At 41.9% G+C, this 22,462-nt stretch overlaps 3 protein-coding genes across 3 annotated transcripts; all 3 read right to left on the bottom strand.

Moving 5' to 3' along the window:
* Window positions 1-3,063: 3,063 nt before the first annotated feature.
* LOC116755466 (interferon alpha-1-like) lies at window positions 3,064-4,238 on the bottom strand. The gene has a single exon (XM_032634981.1). The coding sequence runs from the start codon at window positions 3,685-3,687 to the stop codon at window positions 3,118-3,120; it is 570 nt and encodes a 189-aa protein (XP_032490872.1). The 5' UTR covers window positions 3,688-4,238; the 3' UTR covers window positions 3,064-3,117.
* Window positions 4,239-8,359: 4,121 nt separating this feature from the next.
* On the bottom strand, window positions 8,360-8,897 carry LOC116755468 (interferon omega-1-like). The gene has a single exon (XM_032634983.1). It carries the CDS (start codon window positions 8,870-8,872, stop codon window positions 8,360-8,362), a length of 513 nt encoding a protein of 170 aa, XP_032490874.1. The 5' UTR covers window positions 8,873-8,897.
* Window positions 8,898-18,827: 9,930 nt separating this feature from the next.
* LOC116755464 (interferon omega-1-like) lies at window positions 18,828-20,864 on the bottom strand. The gene has a single exon (XM_032634980.1). It carries the CDS (start codon window positions 19,509-19,511, stop codon window positions 18,828-18,830), a length of 684 nt encoding a protein of 227 aa, XP_032490871.1. The 5' UTR covers window positions 19,512-20,864.
* Between the last annotated feature and the right edge of the window lie 1,598 nt (window positions 20,865-22,462).

Here is a 22,462-nt window from a genome sequence, read left to right on the forward strand (position 1 = left end):
GGCTCGGTGCACTGCCTAGTTCTAGCAAACTCCCCCAGCACGTGCAGAACCAGAGGACCCTACACTCTGCACCCCCCGTCACCCTCAGAATGCTCCCATCAAAAGGTTGATGGCCCAGGAACATGCAGGAGCTGCCCATCCCGTGTCTCTCCCTGCTTGCTGCCAGGACCCCGCTGCTGCTGGACACTCCAGATTGGCCCTCTCTGAACATGCCCCCATCTGCATCAAGCCTGGATTTACTTTTCCCTTCAAATACCAGGCCATTCTCTGAGCTGGACTTACTTAATTCTTACAATCACTCTCAGGGGTGGATTGAGCCAGGCCAGCCTAAGGTTGAGAAGAGAATTAAATGGGCAACACATTTCCGGCAGCTGCTGAACAAGCATCAGCTGCCTTCCCTCTGCTAACACGTGGGCACGTCTTACTGTATGTGTTTCGTGTGAGTTTCCTGTCTCTGAAGCAGTTTCTGAATCTTCTTTAAAGTGAAAGAGCGAAAGCAAAACCCTCTACATAGTTCAAACTTACAAGTAACTTTAGCTTTCTTTCATCTTCAGAGATTGTGTAATGAACCGGGGAATGCAAAAATAGCAACGAACTTGAGGCAACAAGTGAAGGAAACTAAATGCAAGTTGCCAAACTGGATTTGGAGATTGAGGTTGGGATTCCCCTCTGGCCTAGCTTCTTGGCTGAGTTGAGTGCACAGAGCAGAGGATTCCTCCGACTGCCTGCAAGATGCCTGTGTCATTCTGGTGGAAACTTCTAGCTCCTAACCTCAAGGGATAAGCAAGAAACCAGTGGAGGAAGGGGCGTCCTTGTAGACAGCTGGCGTGTGAGCCAAGTATGAATACTTCTGTCTGGAACTCTGGGATATTTGTTGCAACGCACTTGGCCCAGTCATCCCAGTGAATGGCTATTTCTCCTCTCCCTTGTCCAGTGGTTGACCTGGCACTAAAATGCCTCCTGAACAGCTCTCTTGGAACTGCCTCATCTTCCTGACCACAGACCCAGAACATCAGGAACTAATCTTCTAACCAGGTTCAAATAGAAGAGCTAATAAGTAAGGAGCACTTAGTAACTGCCTGGTACCATTCTGAGCACCTTATATAAATTAAAGCAATTAATCCTCACCACAGTTTTATGAAGTGCTTTTATGATGATCTCAGTTTAACAGCTAAGGAAACTGGACCCAGTTCTCCCTCCCTCTGGTATGAAACTTAACAATAGCATCCTGGCCTCCAAGTTTCAGCAGGAGCATTCAAGTCCTGGTGTAACTTTCCCATCTCTCATTTCAAGATCCCTGGTAGGGAGGAAAACCTGGTCTTGTTCCTAGCCCTTATTTCTTTTTTCTTTCTTTCTTTTTTTTTTTTTTTTTGCGGTACGCGGACATCTCACTGCTGTGGCCTCTCTCGTTGCGGAGCACAGGCTCTGGACGCGCAGGCTCAGCAGCCATGGCTCACGGGCCCAGCCGCTCCGCGGCACGTGGGATCCTCCCGGACCAGGACACGAACCCATGTCCCCTGCATCGGCAGGCAGACTCCCAACCACTGCACCGCCAGGGAAGCCCTATTTCTTATTTTTAAAAAATGTCCAATTTTGTCAACCCTTTGATTTAGCTCTTGCTTCCAAATGGCCTGCACAGTGTCTCTGGCCCTTTTCTCATTGTCCAGTTCTTTAAGTGTCTTTCTATATCCATCTATCAGTCCTAAAGTACCCACTCTTTGATAATGTCTCTCCATTTTACAATGTGGCTCCAGGCCTATGCGTTTGCCTTGCAAATACACTGCTTCCATTAGAACACTTATCATTCTGTTGTGTAACTGATAGCTAATTCTTGTCTCCTCCAGCAGATTAGACTTTTAAGTCTGAATTTCGTATGCCCAGTCATTAGCTCAATGCCCAGCCCATGGTAGGAATATAAGTATTGTTGATTGAATAAATGCTATGCTAGGAATATGTGGTTTGATGAGCTTCTGACTATCAAATTGCAAGGGGTTGTCTCAGCACTGTTTGCTAAGGGTTCATTTCATAAGTTCTCCTGACAAGAATTCAAGCACCTGATATATTCCTGAGTACATTGTTAGGCAATGTAAACAAAGGGAGAAAAATAAAAATCAAAATAGAATACAGATTGGGATTGACATATATACACTATTACGTATAAAATAGATAACTAATAAGAACCTGCTGTATAAAAAATAAATAAAATAAAATTCAAAAAAGAAATAGAATACAATTTGTTTTGATAAAGCTTATATACTGTTTTAGACAAGTTTAGCTCCAGTGCATGAGGATCTTCTTAGACTCTTTTCAGCATGGTGTGCTGTCCAAAAGAAATAGAAATTCATTATCAAAAGTCTTTAAAGAGCAATATAGGTCCTCACTGAAGTGTCTTGAAGAGAGAGCAAAATGGGAAATTATGTCATAAAACTATTCAGTAAAACATGTTTAGTTCCTATTTTAATAGGACATGGAAAAGATGGAAAGTTAATCAATTCACTTTACAAGGCTATTATAATCTGGTTAACAAAATCAGAGGAGAAAATCAAAGGACATTCATTATGGTCACCACTATATCCTAAGGGCAACATAAAACCTGGCTTAGACGATGTTTATATTTACTTCTAACTAGAGTATCATAATGACTCTAACTAGTGTATCATATCATTTACATAATGATGTAAATGAATTGCACCATTCTTCAATCAGATTGCACATTCAGGCTCGGTGTTTCTTTTTTAAGAATAAACAAATATAAAAATTTTTCTATGGTGAAAATTTATTTAATGCAAAAAGTAAATAGACTAAATACAAAGAAAGGGTTTTTTCTCTTAACCACAATTTAAAGGTGCACATAATATTATACAAACAAAAAATAAGTTAAAACTTTATAAATAGTTAAATAAATAAATTTTTAAATAGATAAATAAATCATCTGTAAGGAACTACTGCCTGCAGAGTTGAACATGATGTTGCTTAATATTCCTGAAAACATTTGACAGATTGATTCAATTCAGGGCATGAGGAGAGCAGAAATGAGAGTCTTTGACATGGCAGCACAGGTGGAAGTGTGGTCTCGTTAGGCAGTGAGAATCATTTCCGTGTTGAACCAGGTGTGTGTCATTCCTTCCTCCTGAGTCTTTCTTGCAAGTTTGTTGATGAAGAGAAGGATCTCATGACTTCTGCTCTGACAATCTCCCAGGCACAAGGGCTGTACTTCTTCTCTTGCAGATAGACAGTGATTCTGTGGAAGTATTTCCTCACAGCCAGGATGGAGTCCTCCTTCAGCAGGGGAGTCCCTTCCAGCCCCGCCTCCTGCATCAGACAGGCTTGCAGGTCAGTGAGCTGCTGATAAAGTGCAGTGCAGAACTTGTCCAGGAGGGTCTCATCCCAAGCAGCAGCCGAGCCCTCTGTGCTGAAGAGTTGGAAGGTCTGCTGGATCATCTCATGGACGACAGCGATGGCTTGAGCCTTCTGGAACTGGTTTCCTTCAAACGCGTCCTGGGGGAATCCAAAGTCATTTCTGTCCTTCAGGCAGGAGAAGGGGGAGATTCTCCTCATTTGTTGCAGGAGCATCAGGGCCCTCCTGTTAGCCAGGCTGTGGGTCTGAGGCAGGTCGCAGCCCAGAGAGCAGTTGGAGTTGCAGCTGAGTAGCACCAGGGCCAGGAGTAAAGACAAGTTTGGGGCCATTGGGGACCCTGCAGATGCTGCTGGCCTGGCTGAGGTGGGGGGACTCTGTGAACCCTGCTCTCTAGGTTCTCTGAAGACCTTCCTTCAGGCCTGGGTCTTAAATGGGAATGAATTGGTTTCCATTTTCTGAATGTTCCCTCTTACTTTCTACTTCTGTTTTTGCTTTTCATTTTGCACTCTCCAGATAGGTTAGGGCAGTGTTTCTCAACCACTGTTTTTCATTCTTGCCTCCCCTTCTCCTGCCCACAGAACCTTTCTAGATATTTCTTTTCCATATGGCCCCCCTATGAAATTTTGATACACAGATATACTGTGGGCATCGATATGTACTCCATGCATATCTCTACTTTATAAATAGAAAAAGAAAGTGAAAAGGTTTTTCTTTTTATTCGATGCACGGGTGAGTATGACAAAAAAAATTAGGCTAAAAATTAGCTGTAAAAGCTACTGCAATTAACTTAACATTTTGGTTAAGTGTGCAGAATGACTTTTAATGTAATACATTTACTTAATAAATAGGAATGTATCAAATTACATATTCAATAAAAATTTATACAGATACTTCATAAAAATACCAATGTACAGGTGTATTTTAAAAATCTACCAAAACTGCTAAAACCATTGAAAATTTAAATGATTTGCTTAACATTTATTTTTAAGTAATTATTAGTTTTGATTCATATCATAAAATGATTTCTAACTTCACTAGCTGCTAGATATTCCTCTAGATATTGTCAACAACTTTTTCTCTTTAGGACTAGATGTAATTATTGATCTCCTAGATAACTTTTTTAGAATTAAATAATAAAATACAACCTATTTGTGCTTAATTCCCGATGCCCACATCACACTGAGGCTCAAACATAAGCAAAATCCACAAGACAGACAAGAACAGCTCATAAGTAAGCAATGACCACCTCTCACATTATGACTTTGAGTTCAAGCATATGATGGAGGGAAAGTCCTCTGATGAAACATCAAGCCACCATAGCTTGTAGCACTGATCCTGCATATTGTGTATCTTCCATGCACTCAATGTCAATGCCTCTCATCTCATACACAAGAAAACCCAAAGAGAAAAATGAATACAAAGGAATGAGATTTTGCTGGATAGGGTTGAGCTTTGGAGTGCCACCCACCATTGTAGTAGCTAAGATTTGTTCACACCCCTAAGAACTAATGTTTGCACCCGTGCGAGCAATCTACTCCCAGATGATTTAGGAATCATCATCGATTTGAATCTTTCTCTGTATTTTTGCATTGAATTTCAGATTCCCCAAAGGACTGTCAGAGGTTCCAATCCAAGCCTATTCTTTTCAAACAAAAGAAAACCATCTTTGTAATTAATTGAGAACTGGATAAATATTGATTGGTATCATGGAAAGAATTAACTTTCAACTCTGATCATGAATTCTTTTATTTTGCAGTGGATGATCTGTGGCCTCAGCCCTCTGTAATTCCGATCTTTCAATAAATAATAGGTATGTGACTATCTTTGGCAAAAAAGCTCTGTAGCAACTGGACTCTGTCGTATTCTCTGTGCTATCCTCAGCACCAGGCCCAGTGTAAGCACGCAACAGGTACTTTTAACTAAAGCAGTTTCTCAGATGTTCTCCTCCCACTGGAAGGCGGTTACGAATGACCAAGCTATTTTCCTTTATCACGGTCGTATTTGCTGGGATTATAATAGACAGTGGCTAGTATTCCCACTCTACTCCTACTGGTATCAGTCATGCCTACTGAGTTTGTTGCTAAAACCACTAGGATTCTCTTTCCTTCAAGGTGCATATGGCTCTGGGGATTCAAGTTGTAAGAGCAGCACAATTTTCAGCCTTTGCCCAGCACTCTATTAAACTCAGGAGGATGGCCTCGTCGCTAATTTGTCCTCTACTAGGTCATGACAGAAAATAACCAGCTTGGTGTCACATACAGAGCCATGTATCTGAACTCAAACTCTCCCTGATTCACACAGGTCACAGCAACCAGACAATTAACCAGGTTACTCTTTGGTGGATCTTTACGGATGTGGCAATGACTACCTATATACTGAGATTCTCTGGAGACTCCTCACAAAGACTGATGAATGATATTTTCATCCTGTGTCTTCATTCCCTTTCAAGGGACGATGGGGTTCATTTCAGTTTGATTTCCAAATTTTGACACATAATAATTAAAGCATTACTGCAGGTTGAAAATCAAGAGTTTGGATTCTGAGTCCTCGGTCTGCTCTTTTGGCCTGATAAATGGCTCCTTCTTCTTTATTTACATGAATATATTCTCTCTTCTGGTTGCCAAGACATGTAGCCTTCAATGCCCTTTCTGGTCTGAATGTTTCCGTCCCCACAAAATTCGTATTTGGAAGTCCTATCCCCCAAAGTGATGGTATCAGGTGGCGGGCCATTTGGGACTTGATTAGGGTGTGGAGTCGGAGGCCTCACGAATGGAATTAGTGCCCTTATCAAAGAGGTCAGAGATAAATGCCTCCCTCTCCTTCTGTATGATGAAACAAGGAGAACTCTGCAGTGTGAGACCTGAAGCAGGCTCTCACCAGAACTGGACCACGTGGACACCCAGATCTTGGATTTCCAGACTCTAGAACTGTGAGCAATACATTTCTGCTCTTTACAAACTACCAAGTCTATGCTCTTTTGTTGAAGAAGCCTAAATAGTAAGACATGACCTGACCTATTGTGTCCTCAGAATACCTCGCAGAGGTCTGTAAAATACCTAAAGTGAGAGGCATCATCTTACCCAAGCCCGGTTCCTAGACAGCTAGTCCAGTCCCTGTCATTTCAGGAGCTCAATACATACTCACGAAGGGACCAGTGATGATAGTAATAGCAGAAGGAAGAATACCAACATATATTAGTTAGATATGATATGAGAGGACGATAATCTACAGAGACTTTGGAAATTCTTCATGGTTCTACAAGGGAAGTGATAATGGAATATTGTGTGAGATTTTTTTTAAAGATCATTTGCAGAAATATTTTCTTCTTCAAGTTTGCATTTTCAATACTTAGAAGATCAGGATGAGAATCATGGGCCTGGACGCAAATGGAAGAGTTGCTCTCCATTTTGTCTTCAGTCATCCTCAAGTACTTGCAAGAAGCTGCCTGATCATACTTTTCTCGTCTCCCTCAGGCAATAAGGAAACAACTTGTGTCTACATTTGTGGATATTTTACTCATAGCCTATGCCTTTGGGCATCAATTTGAATGCTTCTTTCCAACAGTCTATGATGCTGTGAACTCTGAGTGACATCCGTGTCATCTTCCCCAAGCTGAACTTGTGGAATAAGAATTTGGGTCTGATTGTGGGTTTCTTTGTTTTTTATAATTTTCTTTATTTCAGCAAATGAACAATAAAAATATATGAAATCATAATACCACTGTGTCTGAAAATAAATATCCAAACTTGACTGTCTTCTTTCTTTTAAGGCAGAACTACAGGATGAGATTTTTTTAACTTTTTATTTCATACTGGAGTATATTTGATTAACAATTCTGTGCTAGCCTCAGGTGTACAACAAAGTGATTCAGCCACACACATTCATGCATCCATTCTTTCTCAAACTCCCCTCCCATCTAGGTTGCCACATAATATTGAGCAGAGTTCCCTGTGCTACACAGTAGGTCCCTGTTGGCCATCCATCCCAAATATAGCAGTGTGTACATGTCAATCCCAAACTCCCCAACTATCCCTCCCCCACCCTTCCTCCCTGGTAACCATAAGTTTCTTCTGTTAGTCTGTGGGTCCTTTTCTGTATTGTATATAACTTCATTTGTATCATTTTTTTAAGATTTCACATATAAATGATATTTCTCTTTCACTGTGGGTCAGATTGTTTTTTAATGAAGTGTGTGAAAGCAAGAACATTAGTTGTTCCCCTCCACCCCACCCAGAACTTCATTAGGACAAATAGTGTAAAGATGAAAAGTGGTCTTATGCACTGAACTTGTCTCCTCGTCTATTAATAATCCAATAACTTGCCAACTTCTTTGCAGTGAGATTTCCACGAGGATAAATCCAGGCCATGTAATGTGAGCAGAAGTGTTCTTGCCCTGTATAGTCCTGGCCCTTGAAAATGTCCCATGTGATGCACCAGACTTTTTCCCTTTACCACTGAGTGGAATAGACTCAAATACTGCAGAAAAATTTGCAGTCACCTGTTGATGATGGACAAATCCACAAAACAGGGGGTACCCATGTCCCCAGATCACTCTTTGGTGAGCAACTTAGAACATCCATCTGATCAGGAATGCCTGCCTTGTGTTCTTATACCAGGGAAAGGTAAGATTCTATTATGATCAAATTCCTGACAGCATTCTGTTTACCCGTTACAGCAGTCAGCCTTAACTTAACTGACAAATATCTTTAACACCACACTATCCAAAAAACCTTGCTATACTTCATGTGTTGAAAATAGCAAATACCTGTGCCAAAACTTAAAGTGATCTTTTAAATTACGTTATAAAATTATTTATACAAGAAAAGAGAGTGTGTTCTGTCAAAACCTTTTTTAAAATCATGATTTTCATTTCAGACATTTTTCAGCCTGTGAGGAAACACAAGTCGAGATTGCTTTGGACTTGAACACTAATGTAATTGAATGAGAAGTGTCACGAGTATAAAAAATATTCTGTATTTGTTGACATTTCTTTGAGGATTCTTACATAAGGGAAAGGCACCTTTTAATTTCCACTCTGACAACCTCCCAGGCACAGGAGCTGTATTCCTTTGCCTTCAGATAGACACGGATTCCATGGAAATACTCCCGGGCAGCACGTCCCAAATCTCGACAATCCAGATTGTCTTTTTTCATCTGCTCCAGTCGGTGCAGCCTCAGATGAAGGCTAGAGAGAAGTTTATCGAGGAGGGTGTTGCTCCAGGCAACACGGCTGTCCTCCGTGGTGAAGAGGTTGAAGATCTGCTGGAGCATCAGATGGTGGTGACAGGTGCCTTGAGTCACCTGGATTGGGGTGATATTCTCTCTTTTCCAAGGAAATTTGAAGTCGGTTCTGTCCTTTAGGCACCACTGAGAGGGGATCCTTTGCATCTGTTCCAAATGTTGGAAGACGTCCTTGTTTTCCTGGCTATGGCTTCTAGGCAAGTTCCAGCCAAGAGAGTAAGCAGGGATAGAGCAGAGCATCACTCCTGCCACTAGCAAATAGATCTGGGCCATTAAGAATGAGTGATTCACTAGACGGCCGCCAGGAGACGCGTGGGCACCGCCAAACAATTAGTGCGAAGCTTCCTTCCCTGGAACTGAGGACAGCGTCCTTCCCTAGACGGCCGGTAGAGGGCTCAGGGTTTGTTTGGGAAACGCCGACTATTAAGTTTGCCGTCTGCAGTTGTCTCCTGCAGCTCGAGAGACAGGGCGAAAAGTAGTCCCTGAGGCTGCTTTAATAATCAGCATAGTGCGCGAAACACCTTCGTTTTCTCGGTGCTGAGTGTTGAAGAGGAAGCCTTGTCGCGGCCTCGCCAGAGACATTTTTGTCTGGCTGGGAACAAGAACCTTGCATTTTCAGGCTTCCCCTGAGTTTTGCGCTTTATTTTCTCACAGAAACTTGAGCGAGGCAATTTTGGGGGAAAGAAGCCGTTATCCGAGCGGTCTGAGGTGGGGAATCAGAGCGATTCCTAGCCTCAGAGAAAGGGGAGCCGATTTTTCAGATTCGGGCTCGTTTCTGGCGCGAGACAGCGAAGGCCCAGAGAAAGGGGAACGCGGCGACGGCGATGGGACGACAGGACGGTGTTGGGGACGCCCTGAGGGGTGAGTCGGGGCGCGGCCACCACCGGGGCCGAGGACGCGGGAGCTGAGCGCCCCTGTAGATTCTCTGGGACTTCATGGTGTTTTTCAAGGATACAGCGTTAAAGTGAGGGAGAAAGTATTGAATATCTGAAAAGTAGGAATGTTAAAAAACTCACAGCCTTTTATTTTTTACATTTTAAAATTAATTTTATATTTAACTTAATTCATATCATATTTAAATTAAATATTTTAAATGTTTCATATTTTTATAAATTTATGTTAAAATATATTCAATATTAAGCATAGATTATTAAAATGTATCTTCATATTAAAATATAGCATTTTATTAAACTTTCTTTAAACTATATTGTCTTTATACTAAAGTAAGTATTTAATATAATTAATTATTTGTTTATTGATCTTAGGCTGGGTTCAGTCTTCATTGCGGTGCACAGGCTTCTCATTGTGGTGGCTTCTCTTGTTGAGGAGCACAGGCTCAGTAGTAGCAGCACATGGACTTAGTTGCCCCACAGCATGTGGGATCTTCCTAGACCAGGGCTCGCACCCGTGTCCCCTGAGTCGGCAGGCGGATTCTTAACCACTGCGCCACCAGGGAAGCCCCAAGTATTTAATATAGTTTTACTTTTCTATCTTTAATGGGAGGCAACTCATTAATATTTTCAAGATTACTTTTTCACTTGTTTTTAATTGAGGGAATTACCATATTTGACAATTTCTAATGACCCCGTGATAGTCTTAACTGATTTTTAACTCATGTTCCTGAAATGTCTTTGCCAGGACCTCACCTTGACTATAAGGTTAGAAAGAAGAGTTGGTGTGTACAAGCAGATTTCATTTACGTCATGAAGGCTTTGTAAGACTGTCAGGGCCATGCAAATGGAGGTCAACTTCATTTCTTTACTTAAAAGTTTTATATTTTGTTCCTCGTGCATATTTTGGTATTAATTTTCATTATAAATATTGCATGTAAACATCCTTTATCTTGATGACTTAGATTTGGTGCCTTCTTACCATTCGTGCTTTAGAGAAGTACTAGCTTAACATTGCCCTAATGCTAACCCGGGAAATAGCTTTTGAATTAGAGTATTGTGCTGTTCCATGGCTGAAAATCTAGGAATGCTTTAATTCTCATCATCTCTCCCCCATATATATATTTCTTACCATTTTCCTGGTCTCTACAACATTATTTTAATGTCTTTTTTTAAAGGAAGAAAAAACCCTTTTGACTGCCTTCATCTGATTTTCTCAACTCACACCCCCTTGGCTATGGTAACCACAAATCTGATCTTTTTCTCTGAGGTTATGTGTTTGTTTTTAAGGTATAATTTAATCTGTGTCTTAAAAATTAACACCACAGGTGGTGTGAAACAAAATAAGGTGAGGAAAAGGACTATTTATCTCATTCATACTAGTCACAGAGTAGCCTTTTTTTTTTTTTTCTTGTGTGGAGGAGGTCAAAACACTTTCTTAGATGCTGCAAAGAGCTTCAGCTGCCGTAGGATTTCTCTCCTTAATGTACGGGGCACTGCTCTAAGGGTGGAGACTAGGTCTCTACTCCTTCGCAGGCCTACAGGCAATCCCTCTCCTAGAGTTTGCATTTGGGGGCCTCAACATGCAGACCCCTGAGTGTTAAGGAACCTGTAGTCAGAGCTTCTCTTTGCTGGGCTGAGGGTGGACTATACAGGTTACCATTTGTTATATTAATACAAAGGGCTGCTATCATTCACTCTGTTCAAATTCTCAGCCTGTACTTTGCAAACTTTATTTTATTTGATCTAGGCAATGTCTTGTGTGACCACAACTAAAGGTGTCTCCATTTTTTAGAAGAGGAAATGAAAGTCTGATGTCATTTAAATTGAGGAGCCCCAGATTTTTGTCAGAGTGGAGCCTTCTGCTGCTCCCAGGCCCTCCTCTTCATCAGCTCTGAGCACTGGCCCTCAGCTGCACTGAGCACGTGGTGCTTCCCTCATCCTAATCCTGCCTCTAAAGTCTGTCCTCCCTGCTCCCTGGAGGGCGGTCACCACCCCTGCCTCACTTTCCTGGAATCCACATTGCCAAGCGCATTGTCACATATATATGCGGTCAAAACATTTCTGGTGACAGAATGAAGAGAACTGCATGGATTCACCCTTGCTGTTCATTTTTATGTCACCATTATCTGTAAACTGTCAGAAACTGTGAGCTATGGTCCTGTAAAGAAATGTGGAAGAATTTAAATCTAATGTATGAGTCCCTTTAGAGGAGAATGCAGAGAGGTGAGGCTAGTTGTATTTTGGTGCAATTTAAGAAGTGGCAAAATAGAGTACAGGGTCAAACCTCTAAGTATTCGTATTAGAACTGAAAAAGAGATATATTGAGACTCAGGTTTTTATTTCAACCTTGGGTCTCATTTAGATGAATACATCCTATTGGACTGATACTCTTTCATGTTCCAGGAGTGTGTTTAATGTCCAGTGTAATAAAAGATTTGAAGTTGTGACATTCCATGTTGCCCATAAATGGCTTATTTAAGAATCTCATTTGCAGGCAGGTACTCAGAGCAGCTGGATACAGGCTCCCACAGCCAGACACCTGCATCACCAGGCTCACCGGGGCCTGCCACCCTCCTCACTGAGGACACCCAGGATGATGTTCTCCAGCTCTGTGTGCACCCTTAGCTGTCACCTGGCCCAGAACCACAGCCTGCCAAAGCAGGAGACCCTCACAGTCCTGCCCCTCACAGGGAGAATCTTCTTTGTTTTCCTGCCTGAAGGACAAGAAGGTTTTCAGGTTCCATCAGCACCAGCTGGCTGACAGCCAGTTCCAAAACGCTCAGGCCGCCTCATTCTCCATGAGACGATACAGCACTTCTCCATCGTCTTCAGCACAAACAGCTGAAATTCCTCAGTGGGCTTGATCAACAGTGGGCAGATCTGGAGGCTGGTTTGGTGCAGGAGATGGAGAGGAAAAGACCCTGCTGGGCAATGAGGACTCCAGCCTGACTTTGAAGAACTTCCAAAGGACCAGGCTCGATCTGAAAAGAAAGTCCACAGCCGCTGTGCCCAGGACAATATGAGAGTGGAAGTTAAGGCGTGAAAATCAGAGTGTGCTTTCCCTGTATGTTCAACCTCAGAGAACCCAGGAGTGGGAAAAGGAGACCTGGACCCAATCTTCTACAATGGAGTCTTCTCTGCTTAGAGGTGGCCTCTAGCGCGTCAATATTCACTCAGTTCAATGACTTTTCTTCTGATTCACTTGTAAATGCATCGAGTCATCTCAGCACATTGTTTTTCAACCGTAAGTGGAAACAATACTTTTGAATGGGGAGAAAATTTATTTTTAATTTGTAATAATTAGAATGTATTTCTCTATGATGATTTTTATATTTTCCACATTTATTCTTCATATTATGATATGGTCAGCTTTGTGTCTTGTTTTCCTTTGCTTTGGGGGTGCAAAAGGTATATTTTAAGTGTTAGGTTTAATTCATACTCTTCAAGAAAATCAGAGTGTCCTTAAACCTTTAATCTGCCTAAAATCCAAAAGGAACGTAAATCGTTTTATTCATTTCATTGGTTCTTAAAATATTTTGAAGTATCTCTGCTTTCAGGATTTTACTTGTGTTTTTTAATATATTGGTAGATAAGACAAAGATATTACTTTCTTAATGGAGCACTCTGTCAGAGAAGACAGGCCTTAAAGAGTAAAAAATTAGCTTGAAACCCTTTCTAGGTTATGAAGGAGATGCACAAGGCATTATAACAGGTTATAGCAGCTGGAGCTATTCTCTTTTACTTGTTCTTTCTTGGAGAAAGCATGTCTAATGGTTGCTGATTCTGTTTCAATCAACTGTGAAATATATTATAGAGTCATGGAATTTAAACTTCAACAAAGAAGTGTGACTATCCCTTTTATTGTTGGCACTGTGGTGGGTGCCAGGTGCAATGAAAATAGTAGACACATTGCCCGCTGTCACAGAGCTTGCAGTCTGGTGGGGATATGGGTAACTAGGTGTTCAACGAAAGGAATGCTAATGCTGTGACAGGGAAAGTACAGGTTCTTGGGAGTATGTGGGCTTGCATGGATCAGGGAAAGCTTCTGCAAGAGCAGTTGGTAAGCTGGCATCCCAGGGGCCTGCAGGCGTTTGCCAGGTAATTGCATGATGGTCAAGTTTGGCCATGTATGGAGATCATCTAGGGTAGCAGGTAAATATGAGGGTTTGGAGCTAATGACATTTGTTTGGAGATGTGACCCTGGGTAGAGACATGCATATGGAAGTCAACAGTCATAGAGAGGACGTTTGGAAGTATTTGGGAGGTTGAGACTATATGTGCAGAGAGGATGAAGTGCGGGACTAGCATAGATCTTTGAGGAACACCAATTCCCTAAGATGAGAGTGTGGAGTCAACAAAGGAAGGAGAGAAGGAGGGGCAGAAAAGCAGAGGATGGTGGTGACACGGAGACCAGATGAGCGTCAGACTTTCAAATGGCGGGTATAATAACAAGTATCTGATGCTTCGGACATGTCAGCCAAGGCTGCTTCACGTTGATCTCTAACCTCAGTAAGATGTAGCTTATTGGCAATATCTTATGACCTAGTAAGTATCTTAAGAAATTAATCTCAATTTTCAAGATATTTTTTTCCTCTCATTTGTTTTAAGCAAGGGTCTTAGAAGACCCTTAAGGCTTCATAGATTAAGCATTCAGCTTTGTATATATAATCAGTGGTTTTCATTGGAGAGTTTTATTCACTACTTCAAAATGTCATTTTATATGGATAAGTTGCATAAAAATTTGTAATCTGCATCAAAATGCTTTTAATTTCAGCATGGTGTAAATTTAAACTTAATATATTACTTTCTACTTAATATTGGTAAATATCTTCTGTGCCAATGCACTGACTGCATTATGTTTTGATGCCCACTAGAGATCCATAGGTATTTGTAATCTAGTGTTTGGTACATCTGTGGAATATTGCATTTGCTAGTAGAATTTAAAAATGTGTTTGTATGCTTTGCACAATACTTACAAAGATGATCCTATTTGAATTCACAGAGGTAGAATTTTTGCATAACAAAATTGTGAGGTCAGTAAGGCACAAATATGGCATTATATCAATATCTTTTGGGGACTTCCCTGGCGGTCCAGTGGTTAAGACTTCTCCTTCCAATGCAGGGGGTGTGAATTCGATGCCTCGTTGGGGAGCTAAGATCCCACATGCCTCAGGGCCAAAAAACCAAAACATAAAAAAAAACAGAAGCAATATTGTAACAAATTCAATAAAGACTTTAAAACTGGTCCACATCAAAAATATCTTAAAACAATATGTATCTTTTGAGTGGACATGAAATAATGGCTTTTACTCCCTTGTGCATACCTGTCACAATAACAACTATCATTGCTATGTTTAATATGTCCCTGGTGCTTAAAATAATCTGCTCACTTAAGATAACTTTATGACTTGTTATGTTCTCATGATATAGAGCATATAACATGCGATGGTATGTTGAATGGACTATAGTAGTCTCATTATCCCTATTCTAAAGCTGAGAAAACTGTACTATAGGAAAAAGAAAACAATTGCCCGAAATCATGCATGAAGCCGAAGGAAGACTAAGGAGATGCCGAGCTAACAAATTTACTGGTCGCCTGAGAAGACAAGAGTAACCCACAAGAGAAGATGCAGCAAGACTGTCATTTTCAAACAGTTTTACTGACACAACTATGTTAAGCTTATTACACTTATCACTTTTATTAACAACTCTGAGGACCAATGATGTCCCTAACAGTGTGCAGGTTACTGGGTGGGAATAAGAAGTGTAGCTGGAGAGTGAGCTGAGTGCTACGGTACCTGATGTAGATGGAGATCTCTTTCCTAAGCCTGATAAGACTATGCTGTTCCACTCCCAGCTTTGCTAAGACCCTATACCGCTCTGCCTCCCCTTTGGGCTCCTCTTGTCCCTGCTTGCTCAACCACAAACATGGCCAGGAGTTCTGCATCCCTGCTGCTCCAGAGCCTGTCCCATGAGAAAGGAAAGGCGAAAGTCCTCAGCTGTACACTTTCATTAAGGCTAAATTGAGAACTGGGGAGCTGAGCTGCTTTGCCCAGCCTTCATCAGGACGCAAGAAGGCCTTGGAGTTAGATGCAAGTTACTCTCCATCAAAATATTTGGGGTCCTCTGTTTTGTTCCATTTCCTTCTGAACTTGAGACCTCAGGAATGCCAAATTCCAGTGCTGTTTTGGGGAATATGTGAAGTTTCTTGTCTCTGTTCCTAGAGGCTAATTGGGACATTTGGGAATCTATGTGCCTGTGTAACTCCAAACATTCCAACCCAAGGCTGTTTACAGATCAGTATCATGATGGAGAAGGGGAAGGACTGGGAAGTCCAGTTCCTGAGACTCGTTCTTTAATGGATTTTCTCAATTTTTAAAGCCCCTCAGCATTTGTCAAGTTCCTATGCTTTTGTATTTGCTTTGTGAAGGGCTGTATTCATCATGACACAAATGAAGGCGGCTGAGATGGTAGAGGGTGTGCAAGGCCACTGTCAGACTCCCTCCCTAACCTTCCTCTGCCTCAAACACTCAAAGTCAGCTCTCAATCAGAACTGGAGAACCCCTTCTTTCCTCTAAACCCAGTTCCTGGACTACTGCTTCCTTCCCCCAAATGCAGCAGAGACTAAAGAAAACACTCTTTTTTAGAAGAAACAATTTACTTGTGAAGAATGAACTCTGCTGTTTTTGAGAGAGACCATTTTGTTTTCAGAAGATGCCTTACCCCAAGGCTTCCTTCCATATTCTGTTCCCAATGGGACTCCCTAGTGTCAACCTCTTGCTGGACTAGGACCCTGGAATTCCACAGGGCCAGCTAGCAAGAGGGATGCCTGAGATGACAGAAGATATGAATCACCTTTCTGAAGAGAGGGTGGGGCTGGTGTCACATGAGTGCCTTTCAGGTGAGCTCTGCAAACCAAAAATAGGAGCCTGGGTGTGTCTAGCGAGAGTGGAAGCAAAGAGAGAGTGGAACATGCTGAGTAGACTGTTCTACTGGGAAGAGATTCTTTCAAGATTAATGCCCAGGAACTAGAATTCGAGGTCAGAGGTTCATTGACATTAATAGTAGGGTCCATGTGTGTAGAGCGGTGTCATTTCAAAGCTTTTTCACACGCATTGCCCCAGGCAATCATCACAACAATCCTGGGACTCTCCCAGACACAGACTATGAAACTTAGGGAGGTTAGGTTGTCTGAGTCATTACCCAAACTTTTGCTACCAAAACAGTCATTGTTCCACCACGTCTCACACTGTCACTTGATGGGTAAGTGCCATGGCCCAGCTTTCACATGGACGAGCAGAGCATGGGTTAGAAGTGTCCCAGGTCCTGACTTCTTTGCTTTCTAGCTCTGAGTCTCTCCTCTGGGGGGCCATTATTTTCTGAGAGTACAGGCTCTAGGAGGTGACATTGCCAGCAATTATAGACCTGGGACTGTATGGAGAAGAGAACTAAGATCAAACCCGGGAGAGCCCAGGATTAGAGAGCAGAACCTTACCTTTCATAGCTCCTGCTTTTTTCTTCCTGATTCTGTGTTGCTGCTGAAAGCCCCAAAAGTGAAAGAGTTCAGAAGCTATTTTGTGCCTTTCTCATACTAAAGAAGCAACAAATATTATTAATGAAAAATGTTTGTGACTTTTTACATTATTTGAGGTCTCTGTTATTTCCATATTATTCATTTTTAAAGGAGATCCAAGTATTTTCTACTGATTCTTATTTGTCAAAGAATTTTTACTAATTCCCAGAAAATCTTTCAGAAGTATAATACACAAGGACTTCCCTGCTGGTAGAGTGGTTAAGAATCAGCCTGCCAATGCAGGGGACACGAGTTCAAGCCGTGGTCCGGGAAGATCCCACATGCCGCGGAGCAACTAAGCCTGTGTGCCACAACTACTGAAGCCTGCGTGCCTAGAGTCCATGCTTCGTGACGAGAGAAGCCACCGCAATGAGAAGCCTGCGCACGGCAAGGAAGAGTAGCCCCCAGTCGCCGCAACGAAGACCCAAAGCAGCCAAAAATAAAATGTAAATAAACAAATGAATTTATTTTTTAAAAAAGAAGTATAATACACAGAAATTGCAAGTATCTTCAACATACAGCACAGGGAAATTTCACACACTGAATACACTGTGAAACTAGCACCCAAGTTAAACGTAATAGATTTTGCCCAGGACCTAGCATGTTTCTTATTTTGTCTTCCAGTTGCTACCTCAGAGCAGCTCTTCTTCTCCTCCCCGAATGTAGCCACTCTGTGACTCTAACAGTCCTGATTATTTTAGACAGACACACTTTTGAGCCTCTTGTGTATATTTACTCATTGAATCCTGAGAATAATCCTATGAAAAATTACTACTATTGTCCCCATATTAAAGATGAGGAAACTAGTGAGCTTAGTGTTTGTGTTATTTGTCAAGGTCACAATGCTATTAATAGCAGAGCTGGGATCCAGTGTCATGAACCCTGGTTCCTTCTCAGAGGTTTTGAAAGTCCTAGAACTCTCCTTTCCCTTGTGCTCTCTTCCTATGACTTTCACTCTAACAGAAACCTTGAAGCTGGAAACCTGCACAGAACCAGAGCAGCTGTGTGGCTGGTCAGTGAGTTGTAGGGTCTGAAGGTATGTATAAGGGGTGAATGGTTCAGTAAAGCAGGACCAGGGAGAAGGTGGGAGGAAGGTGCCAGGATTGGCCAGTCAACAGCATATGTCACCAGCTTCCCTCGAGCACATGACTCCTTCCCACAGGTATTTGCACCGACCACTCTTTCCTGGTGGTATAAATCAGTTACACCTCTGACATCAGGACTAACCATTCTCCATAATTTCCAGGACTTCCCTCAATTCCGTGGAATTCCACCTTTTGACAAGCATTTCCTGAAATGAAAGTGGTAGGACTGTTCCAAAGGACAAAATGGACAAATACTAGTCTGAAATAAATTTACATAGAAAAAAAATAAGAATGTAGGTTTCAGAACTTAAAACACTCAAGAAGTTTTCTCTCATAAGAATTTAATAAATAAAAAACCATGCAAATTTAATGAAATGGAAAGGTGAATATTTTCTAAATTTTAATACAATGTAAGTATAAATATATTTATATGAAAATATAGAAATAAAATACATAAATAAATAAACAGAATAAATAAATAACAGGGTAGTCATTGCTTAGGGACTGATGCCCCTGAAGCTGAATAATTTTAACATATACTTGCTTATTACTACTGACAAAGTATTTGCTGAATTCATACAATAAATTCTGTGATTAAAATTGAAATAAGAGCCTTCTGAAATGACTAAAGACATGTGTGCAAGGGTGATAGGGCATCTTAGTCAATGAGAACCATTTCAAGGTGACCCCAGGTCTCCATCCATAATTCTTATCCTTTCTTGCAAGTTGGTCGATGAAGACAAGGATCTCATGATTTCCACTCTGACAATTTCCCAGGCACAGTCACTGTATTTCTTCTCTTTCAGGTAGAGGTGGATTCCCTGGAAGTACCTCTTCACGGCCAGTGTAGGGCCTGTCACTCCCAGGGCAGTTTCTTCATCTCCCATCGCCTGCACCAAGCAGGCGTCCAGGTCCTCCAGCTGCTGATGGAGTCCAGTGCGGAGTTTGTCCAGGAGGGAGGTGTCCCAGGCGGCAGGGGAGCGCTCTGTGTGGAAGAGGCGGAAGGTCTGCTGGAGCATCTCGTGGAGGACAGAGGTGGCCTGGGCCTTCGGGAGCTGGCTGTCATCCATCATGTCCTGGGGGAAACCGAAGTCTTTTCTGTCCTTCAGACAGAAACGAGGGGAGATTCTCCGCATCTGGCCCAGAAGCATGAAGTTCTTCTTGCTAATCCACACGTGGTTCTGGGACAGGTCGCAGCCCAGAGATCCACCAGGGCCATAGCTGAACATCACCAGGGCGGTCAGTAGAGAGAGCACAAAGGCCATGGGGCAAATGAGGCTGCTGCTGGCCTGGCTGAGACGGGCGTCTGGGGGAGCCTTGAGGGTAGGTTCTCTGATGACATTCTTTCTAAGCAAGGCCATTAAATAGGGAACACAGTAATTTTCATTTTCTAAACATTTCTATACACTTTTACTTCCTTTTTTTGATTTTCACATATCTTCTCAGTATGGTCTATGAAGATGTCATCATTGTAAACTATTAATTTTGTAAGAAGTTTAATTTTCCCAGTAATTTCAGATGTGCCCATCCAAATGGATATTTATGAATCAAATGAGAAAGGTTTTCGTCTTAAAGTCAGAAGAGATGAAGGTTTGTAAATACGCACATTCTATATCTCTTTCATGCATAAATGTTGGTCTTCTCTGTTCCAGGAACAAATTTTTTGCCCTGATCTTAGGTTCCATTTTTACCTCTTACTTTACATAGGAAGGCAGGCTCTCTCAGCCCTATGGTTTCTGTATTTGCTTAGGGATTTACCAGATCACTCTGGCATAAGCTCTTTGAAACAAAAGATGGGTTTTGTTTAGTGTTTGATTTAGAGAAGAGGCTGATTATTATGAGTCCATGAGCTTCTCCCATGTTTCCTTTCCTTCTAGAACATGTTGCTTCATGTCCATGTGGTCATGCTTCAGGGGACCACGAGGTGAGGACTATTATAGATATTGTCCTTTCTTTCCACCATTTTCTTACTGGAGACCTATAGTCTTCAACAGGCTGGGCCAATACCCCCACCAGGAATCCTGGTTCTTTTCAGGAGAACATGGGTGTGGAGATCCTAATTCCAAGACAGTTGTATTTCCCCAGCAGCACCTCAGTCACAAGGGAGAGATCACATCTAGTCACACCCTGTCCTCTAGAGTGACAGAGTCCCCTTCCTAACCTGGACTCCCACCCTGAGGGCAGGCTCACATATCCCGAGGACTTTACGATCTCCTATCTGTGGAGGGGCTTGTTTATTTGTTGGGAAAATAATTCATCTTCCAGGACCCTCAGCCTTGCCCCTGGAGTGTTTGTGTGAAGGACCCTAGTCCTCAGTGGTGACCTCCTCCCCTCCTGACCAATGTCTCAGGTATCAGAAGTGTCAGCAGCCCTCAGATGCTGAGAGCAAAAGTGTGTTTTCTCTAAGGTGGTGGAGGAGTTACCCAATTCTAATTATTTTATCCTCAGTAGACACATAATTTTTATTTTGCCAAATACAAATTTTATTATTCAACTCTTTTCCTAAAACTAGTCAACACCTGTTACGCTCAAAGTTTCTGAGCTGGGGCCAGAGAATTCAGCGATGGTGTTGTCTCTCATTAAAGCTTATGTCACAGAAACCAGTGAGGTTCAGTTGTTCATTCAGTCAGTTGATGCCAGTGGGCTTCTCCCTTCCTCTATCTCTGTCTCCCTCTGAGAATGCAGGGCAGCGAGGCCCAGGATTAGGTCAGAGAGAATGCCTTCTTTCCTTTACTTGTGTGTAATGTTTCATTTAAAGTTTTTGTAACTTATATTCACTTAGTGACTTATTGGACCAGATTTGTCTCGCTGCTCCTGCATTAGTTCTAATTCATGATGAGGTAAGAACAATAAAGGGAGGTAACGAAAGGCAAAGGGGCTCCGGTCTCTATCATTTACAAACTTAAAATTTTTTGTTTATCACTGCAACTGTCCTAGAAAGTAAAATTCGACAGCTGTCTTGTGGGCATAAAGAAAACAAATGTGAGTCTGAAAGTCATGAATATGAAAGAAGGGAAGTGATTTCCCCCTGACACAATGCCAGATTCTAAGTTAGCTAACTTCAGTGCAGCACAGTTGTGGACGAGGCTACGTCAGAGGAGAAGGATGAGGCCAAAGTGAAAAACAGAAAGAGAGGAACATGGTTGCTTCTGCCAGAAGCTCAGAAAAGACCAAGTCCTGGGTCAGTTGACGGCCTTCAGCTTCGCAAGACCAGCTTCCTCATGTTTCTTTCGTTTAATCCATGAATGATCAGTTTTGAGGAGAGAAGGAAGAAGTCACACCCACCAGCTCACAAGTGACTGGCAACCAGAACCCCAGTTGCTAGAACACTAACCCTGTCTGGGAGGATCAGCAAGATCAGTCTTGCTGAGCATCTGTCTAGGTGATAAATCCATTCAGGCAATGAGAAGGGTACTTTAAGAAAACTAGAATTAAAGGAAGGGAATTAGACGATTCCAAAAGATCCTGATCTTATCTGGTTAATAATAATCGTGATATTAAAAAGTAAGAACTGAATTTTATTGCTTGCTACTAATGGACTAGCCACTGTGTAAATTCTTTAAAATTTAGGGACTTCCCTGGCAGTCCAGTAGTTAAGACACCGAGTTTCCACTTCTGGGGGCACAGGTTCGATCCCTGGTCTGGGAACTAAGATCTCGCATGCCCTGTGGCGCAGCCAAAAAATAGAAAAAAAAATTAACTCAACACTCTCAATAACCCTATTGGATCAAACTCACTTATACAACTGGAGAGAAATATATATCTGGACGAATGAACTGTTCCAAATGTACCAAAGATACAAGGGCAAACCTTAGGGTGCTTACAATGATTTGTCTGAAAGCACCCATTAAAGAAAGTGAAGGCTGCACGTGAACACGATATTTAGGAACCAACAAAATAAGCAGACAGAGGACAGTGAGATGACAAAGGACCCTTATTCCACTTAAGATGCCAAAGGGTTACTGTCTATGGTTTTGTAGGGCTACATGGGGTGTGGTCTGAGTCCACTGAACTGACTTTAAGTTCTAATCAAAATAGACAAAATCACTATTAAGTAGTTAGAAGGGAATAGATTTTTCTGCCTATTGAAAAAAAAAACAAAAGGAAGTTTCCTACTGGCCTAGTGGTTACGATCCGGCACTCTCACTGCCGTGGCCCCGATTCAATCCCCGGTGAGGGAACTGAGATCACACAAGCCACGCAACGCCAAGTCTAAGACTTCGTGAGTGATTTCTTCAATGAAATATAGTAAAATAACTTTATTAACCCTAGAAGAGCTGACCCCTGGAATCTATGTATTTTTAACACTTGA

This window comes from Phocoena sinus, chromosome 6, assembly GCF_008692025.1.
Source record: "Phocoena sinus isolate mPhoSin1 chromosome 6, mPhoSin1.pri, whole genome shotgun sequence".
In the NCBI taxonomy this organism is placed as follows: domain Eukaryota; kingdom Metazoa; phylum Chordata; class Mammalia; order Artiodactyla; family Phocoenidae; genus Phocoena; species Phocoena sinus.